At 34.3% G+C, this 8,266-nt stretch overlaps 1 protein-coding gene across 1 annotated transcript in view; it reads right to left on the minus strand.

Moving 5' to 3' along the window:
- LOC109598122 (uncharacterized) overlaps positions 1–4,533 on the minus strand; it is a 39,276-nt gene extending 34,743 nt beyond the window's left edge. Inside the window, exon 1 of the mRNA XM_020013962.2 lies at positions 4,148–4,533. Coding sequence (XP_019869521.2) covers positions 4,148–4,276 — 129 coding nt within the window. The 5' untranslated portion in view covers positions 4,277–4,533. The remainder of the gene's footprint in view (positions 1–4,147) is intronic.
- Positions 4,534–8,266: the final 3,733 nt, after the last annotated feature.

An 8,266-nucleotide genomic window follows, 5' to 3' on the forward strand; every position in this document is an offset into this window, starting at 1 on the left:
AATTGTTGTCATAATGGAACAAACATTTGGATTTGGAAATGGGAATGTAAATACCATTTTACCAAACCTAATCCAATATTTGACATGAACAAATCGCACAACCTTGAATACAGTTGTGGTCACAAATAGCACATAATTATCGAATTATTACCTGTAGTTTATCACATTAATAGTAAAATTTCGCCTTGGGTTATTGACCATTCAAGACGTACAATTATCATTACTATTTGTAATTTGCTTTTAATTGCTTCATTACGAGTTTAGCTTGAAAATGTTTTCTTCGGTAATTTGATATTAGGCCAAGTTTTTTAATAAAAAGTTCGGAACCGTTTTAATCATGGTAAAAAGTAATCTACATTCATCTGAATTAATTTTAAATTCATTGGTTTCCTCCCTAATATAATTTCGGATTCCAGAAGGCAAAATTCTTTTATTGAAGCCGAGAAAATGAACATTATTATACCGAGTCGAGTTTCAAGACAAAGCAGTATTAAATTATTAAAATTCCTGGGAGTCCATAATATACACAACGCGAATGTGTATCTCTGATGCATTTTAAGAAGCAATGCAGTATTTGATGTACGACGCATTTCTCATGGATCGAGCGCATGTTGTATAAATTTGAAATTACAATTTAAAATAATAATTTTAATGAGTTAGATATTTTTGCGGTCGTTCTAGTTCTGGGTCGATATAAATCACCGGTTTTTTCTGCAATGTCGCCTGTAACGATGCAATATTATAGAATAAATAATGGTTTTTACCGTTACCGATACATAAATTATTATAATAAATCTACGGCTGTTTGACCACAAACATGTAAACACGATGTACTATTTTACAAACTCAAATAACTGACAGCGCAAATATTGCAAATACTTGTTTACTCGTCCATCAGTAAATATTATACGAAGATTTTAAATAAAATAAACTATTTTTGCTGCGGTGCAATTATAATTCGCGATTAACGATATCGTTGACTTCGTGACTTTCCTTATCGGGAGCTGAAATCAACGGGACTCGGATAAAAACGGTCTATAAAATAATACACACAATCGGGCGTTTCATGCATTGTGAACTTCATGGTGTTTTTAATGCCATCGCAGCTTTATGACTTAAACAAACCGAAGTGGAAGTAAGAAAGTTTGTGTGTTAGGATCGAATCATGTTCTAAGAGATATTTTATTCAGTTCCAGTGTTTACAGTGGGTTAATCCCGATGTAGAATACACTGAGCTAATATTAGCCGTCTTCTAAAAAGTAACCTGGTGTTTGCCAAAGACAAATGTTGGAAACTTCTTCAAACACATCTGTTTAAAAATGATTTGAATTTTTAAAACAATGGACTTCGGCGTTGGTGCGTCTTCAAAGGCGAGGCTTAAAATATTGTATGGCTGCGTAAACATTTATTTAAGAATTGTTTATTCGTCGATTTTTTTTTGTCCTGCACTTGCGGAGCGGGCACGCAGTCCGATGCCATTAAATCATTTCAACACAACCTCATTGCAGTTCGCATAAAACGCCGTAATTTCATGTGCATTTGCATTAGAACTGCGTGTTATATACCAATCATATGAATTTATGTAGCTGGCGCATGATGTTGAACAAGTGAAATACGATACAAGTATATAGAGGTATATAAATATGATTGCCAATTTCGTTTTTATTGCCCCTCGTTTTGATATTTGCAATTTGTTGCCTATCTCCGACAACATGCAACCGCTTCCCTCCCGAGTAATAGCACGCGAAAAAATTCGTTAGGGCGACCGTAAAGCTTCCTCTAATGCCCGGACTTTTATGAGCACGTGCAATTTTAATGCGAGCCTCTGCGGACGCGACGCCGTGTTTCTTTTATTTTGGCAAACCGCAATCTGTTTTTAAGGTCGCAACGGGGACAGTTGTGGAACCGTATCGGAAATTATTAGGTGGCGACTGAAGGCACATTCCCATAGTCCATCTCCTGGGAACGTTTAATTTTCGTTGAGCATTAAAAATCGTGGGAGTAAGCAACGACGACAATTAACCAAAACACGAACGACGTTCCTAGAAAAAAGCCGGGCAATTATTCTCAAATTAAACATGCACATCGACGCGACAGTTGCATTGTGTGCAAGGGTAAATTGCGGCCTAATGACCGGTTTTGGACGTTATGAACTTATGCGTATAGTAACGCACAAATTTCGCAAAAATGAGCATGCATTATACTTAATTGCGGATACGTCGGATCCCAACGTCGATCGTAAAATATGCTAATTTAATAATATAATGGTCGGCAAATTGCCGGGATGGCTTTATTTTATAAGGCCGAGGTTTTCGGGTAATCAATTCACTAATTTTGACACATTTACAAGCGATGATTTTTTATCAGCCGCTCTAACGTCGAATTGTTAATAATCCTGACGGGTCGGCGCTTACCCCGGACGCAGGAAACCGGTCCGCGTCGACATCTGTGAACGAGAACGGGAACCGGCAATTTATTATGCATTCAGGAATAAACTCAAGACCGCGAAGTTTCGCCGTATTTTGCTGATTTGTACACCGTAAACAATTATCGGGAGAGATTAGTTCGCCGGCGGCTGCGAAGTTTTACAATTTCTCCCCGAGTCGTGTTTATCATTTATTGGAAGTTTGAATACGGTTTCCTCCGCAACTTGTTTTTATCGGGACAAGCGTTTCCGAGCGGTTTGGCAATATTTCAAGGCATTTTCAACTGCTTTACATTGTTAATGAAGAAACAATGTCGCCGGTTTGATGTATCACTCGTTCCCTCATTTGTCCATTGTCTTAAGATTTTTTTCTTCGGACGAACAATGTGTTATTTAAATTGCGACACGGTGTAAAATAAAACACAGAAAACAATTTGCCTACTTTCATCATGCAAATTGTAAATGTGTGTATATCAAAATCCATAAAAATTTAATATTTTAACTCCTGGAAACAACAACTGAACTTCCCAAATAACTACTGAATAACTTTACCGTTTTTAATTTCGTGTTTTAACACATGGGAAAAAACAGGCGCTTGAATGTGAAGTGTTTTCGATACACTTCTCACATGTTTAATGTTTATTTTTCTTACAAATCACATCTATGTATTCAGAATCTATTAATATCACACTGTGATTATTTTATTTTAAATACGTTTGATCACAGCAGGATTTTTTCCAATTTATCGAAATATTCAAAATATGTTGTCTTAAGTCTATAAAGTATTTATAGAATTGATTAACGTACGAATATTCGTGGAATTTTATAAAAAATATATTGTTTTAATAAATATCATCACTCACATTCCTCAGTTGTAAACAATTTGTCTCATTCATTTTTCATGTGCCAACAAAACACTTTATTTTTTTTGTGTGAAAACTCTTTTATTGAAATTTAAATATTAAAAATGTCTTGAAGTAAAACCTTTAGAATTGGAACAATTGAAATGATATTAAAAATTTTAACTTTCACTTCTGTGTTCTTAAAAATTATCACAATTTCTTTGGTATTTTGATAGATTAACTGAATATTTGATTAAATTAAACCTAAGCATCAAAAGTAGATTGGAGAGATCTAAGTTGCAGTGTTGAATAAAAGTGCTTTCAATCTTCTTAAGACATTTTTCTTATGTCTCACTTCGACAATTTATAAAAAAAAACTTATTACTTAATGAATATGTCTAAAATTTACAGCCATACCACAGAAGAAATTCTTCTCCGATTGTTTTTGAACAAAAATTGTCAGTTTATAGCTTTATTTGTGGATTACATGTTACATGAAGTTATAAGATTTTGTTGGTCATTTTGCCTTTAATCCATCACGAAATGAGCCAATACCTACAATCTAGTTCTTCAGCTAACACACATAAAATTAAAAATAAGTGTAGTAATAAAAGTATTTTGAAAACCTTGATGATAAACTTTAAAGATTCTATCAATTTCTAGTTTTTTCATTTGTTCGTTGCCAAGATGAAATTGTTGGCCTGGCTGGACGCGGTGCACAGTATGTTAATAACGTGCAGTATTCATCCATTGTTCAGCAATTTTTTCTGGCGCAGAACAATATGTTATTAAAATGGCGACACCGTGTACCAACAATACAAGTCAAAAACAGTAGAGGGAAAGAAAAAAAAACGCACACACAACATGGCAGTGAACTCACCCTTTCGAGACAAGTAGCCCGGCATTGTGCCACTCTGAGGGGACTCCCCACGTCCTGCTCGCCTCCAATAAAAATACCCTTGCAGGCGGACACCGCGAGGAAGACCAGCATAAAATTCAGTTTAGCCATCGCAAAATAATAAATTCAAAAATAAATAGCCACAAAACAAAATCAAATAAAAACACTAAAAAACACCAGCGCAGACACTAAGAACTCGGTACGTCGAGACGTCGAGGTAGATCGGATAGATCCAGGCGGGCACGGAGGATCTGGTCCAGCGATCTCGTTTCAGCGTGTGCTGCGCGACGGCATCGGCGACGGGACTGACGCACTCGGGACTCCGAACTGAACTGAGTGCGGCGAGTCTGTCGCGCTGGGGGCCCCTCGGTGCCGAACGGCCACGACCGAACACTTGGGGTTGGACGAGTGCTCTACCTCCGGCCGGCTTCCTACCCCTTCCCGTAAAACGCAATGACCACCGTCAAATGTTTTCACACGGATTAATGGGCTTTTTTTTTGTTTGTCGCCTTTTTGCCCAATCAATCAAACATTTCGGGTTGGTGTCCTTAAAATATTTTCGACGACTCCAAGGGCACTTGTCTGCGAGCACCCCAATTCGGTATCATCGAGATAATCTCCTAAAGGCAATTAAAACGATTTCCCCGCAGCGGATAAGTCGTCCAGCCCTTAATTTTTCCGCGTGCTCTCTTTTCTTTCGCGTTAATCGCGAATACCATCGTCGGATCTGAACCGGAGTCACGTAGGGGGAGGACTTCGTAATGTTTCACCCCTTTCGAAGCGGCTCCCCATGAAGTCTTTCAGTCGTTTATTAACGAATAACGACGCACTGTTCTACGGTCTTTCTTCTTCTCAATTCACCATACCTTCAGCCATATTTTACCCCCATGTATACCTATAGATGATGGTGAATTTTGCTAATTATTTTTATAATGCAAATTGAACATTTAATCAATCCAAAATGTGCTAGGTAAGTCAACAGTTAAGTCGATATACTACCTAAATTAATTTAATCCAGGAAAGTCTGAATTTTATTTATTCACTTAGTCAAAACCGACAGGTACTTCTTATGTTTTATAAACTGGTCATTCACCTCCTTATGTCGTCATTCAAACATCACAAATCCGCAGATCCAAGAGTTCAAAATGACAGTATTTCCTGAAGAAGAATATTGGATGGTCGAAGAACCCACCCACATTAAAATTATTAGGATGAGAATAGAGTTGCTGGAGAATGTGAGACGCCTTAAACAAAATGTTAAAGATCTAATCGAACAGCACAGGAAGTGGAGGATCAAGCACCATTTTTAATTTTCGTTTAATTGAAGTTTGTTATGATATAATAAAGTTGTTACAAAAAATTTTAGTATCTTACTTATACACAACATCAATAATTGGTGTTTATACATGTAATAAAATCAATAATTTTTCTAAAAAGTTAGTTGTGAGGTTTAAAAATTTAGTATTCCCAGCACTACTATGAATGACAGCCTTACAATTTCTGTTCATAATCAACACCTTAGATTTTCCAAATTTCGAGTAGAAGACACTCCAAATCCTATAAGGGATGGTTGAAATGGTCCCCAAGAAAGTTAATATAAACAATGTATTATTTTCTTAAATAGAAAAACTTATTTACAAAATTATACGTGGTGTGTTAATTTCTTGGAACGCTGTAGATGTAGCTTTAGAGAATAAGAAAACCACCATATTCAAATAAAATGTAACAAGAATATCGATTCGTTCTTGTCACAAACCCTTAATCCGACACATTCTTTTTGCCCGTTCCTTTCCTGTCATCCGAAGCTTGCTAAGTAGTCAGAGTATAATCCGAAACGTGTCGCCGAATAACTTTTTTTCAATTAAAAACGGATCAGTTCAGTTTAGATTAGTTCTGCGCGTTCCTGAGACAGTTAATCCAGGCGATTGGTACTTTCGGCGCGGAAAATATTAATTTTCAGTATTTATCTTTGGACCCGGTCGGTATTTACGCAGACAAGATTGCAATTCAGATTCCCTTGTTTTACAACGCTGCGACTTTATTGCAGAGGCGAGGAACGAACTGCGAGCAACAGACACGGAGATTAAATAAGAATAAAATTTGACATGGTTTAATCTCGGATGGAAAGAGTGTAATTACGTTTGAGCAAAAATAAAAGATGCTGGTTGAATTACTACTGCTTCTTTGTTTGTTTATATCAATTGCAGTTTCACTATTCTAACAAATTAAATATATTTATTCACGGCAGAACAATAACAAAACAATTATTTTTAGACTCTTTTGTTCGCTCCTATGCATTTTTTCCGTATAAAATGCGTCGCGCAATCAAAGAATCTCAGTAATATGCCTCCTGCCATAAATCAGATATCGCATACAAACATGATTTATTCCAGCACTTTATCTCGCACAATAAAACCGATTCCGGCCATTATGATTCAAATTAGCGTTGCATTAAAAAAAAGCGGGGATGTTAATTACGATTCGACTTTAGACAATCGTGGTCGATTTCATTAAGCGTCCCCGTCGTATGGATTTTTTTGTTCGTGCAGGAGCTCTCTATAAGTAGCGTAACGCCGTGTCCACTTTACATTTCGATAAGATACGGCCGGCCATAAAAGATATTCACTTTCAAATCGGGTCCCTCTTACACGACTATATTACCCATTCGGACTGAATTTGTTTATTGTCTTCCTACACTGACTCACAATCAATACAAACCATCTCACACAAGTTTTGTTTTACCTTAAACCAACTCTAAATCTTTATATATTCTATAAAATTCAAACAGTTGTAAAGATTTTTTATACATACTATATACATACATACATACAAATTTAAACTAAAATTTGAAAAAATTTCATAATTTTTTATATTATTTATCCAATACAACTTTTTATAGTTTTAGAAAAACTATTTTATATACAATTAAATAATTATCTTTAATTTAAATTGAGACATTTAAATTTTGTGAACAATTTACACACATACACACACATATGAAATTTTATTCAAAACTTTGTATAAAATTTAAACAGAATTCAGCTACTAAACTTTTTAAATAGTTAATAAGATTGAGATAGTTATGAAACTTCTAGAGTAATTTAGTGAATTGCAACTTGCAATTTCTTTATAAAATTAACTTCTTAAATTGCTCTGTACATATTTATGAAAGTTATGACACTTCATATAATTTTATATACAATTAAGAAACCTTCAAATTTTGTGAAAAAATTATACAGGCATAAACTATTATATTAAATACTTTGTTTAGAATTTATGGAATACCAACTTCTTAAACTTTCTAAACCCTTAATAAAATAATTATAAAACTTCTAGAGTAATTTAGTGAATAACTTAAACAATCGCAAGCTTGGATACTTCTGTATAAAATTAAGACAGTAGTAATAAATCTTCATAAGCAGTTTGGTTCACAAGTTGAGCAGTTTCTAACTTCCTAAATAGCTCTGTATAGTGGTTCATATAATTTTATATACAATTAAGAAACCTTCAAATTTTGTGAACAAATTACATAGGCATATTCGAAATTATATTAATTACTTCGTGTAGAATTTATTGAGTAGACTGTCTAAGCAGTTAACAAAATTGAGATAATTATGAAACTTTTAGAGTAATTTAGAGAATAACTTAAACAATTATAGGTTTGGATGTTTCTGTATAAAATTAAGTCAGTAGTAGTAAATCTTCCTAAGCAGTTTGGAATACAGTTTCTAAGCTCTTAAGTTGCTGTGTATATATTTAAGAAAGTTGTGACACTTCATATAAAATTAAGAAACCTTCAAATTTTGTGAACAAATTACACAGGCAGATACAAAATTATATTAAATACTTTGCTTAGAATTTATAGTGCACCAACTTCTAAAACTTTCTAAGCAGTTAATAAAATTAAGATAATTATGAAACTTCTAGAGCAATTTAAAGTACAACTTAAACAATTACAAGCTTAGATATTTCGTTATAAAATTAAAATTGTAGTAGTAAATCTTCATAAGCAACTTGATATACCAGTAAAGAAGCTTAAACTCTCTAAGTTTATCTGTATATATTTAAAAAAGTTTGTGACTCTTCATAAGCAATTTTATA

This window comes from Aethina tumida, chromosome 7 (assembly GCF_024364675.1).
Source record: "Aethina tumida isolate Nest 87 chromosome 7, icAetTumi1.1, whole genome shotgun sequence".
In the NCBI taxonomy this organism is placed as follows: domain Eukaryota; kingdom Metazoa; phylum Arthropoda; class Insecta; order Coleoptera; family Nitidulidae; genus Aethina; species Aethina tumida.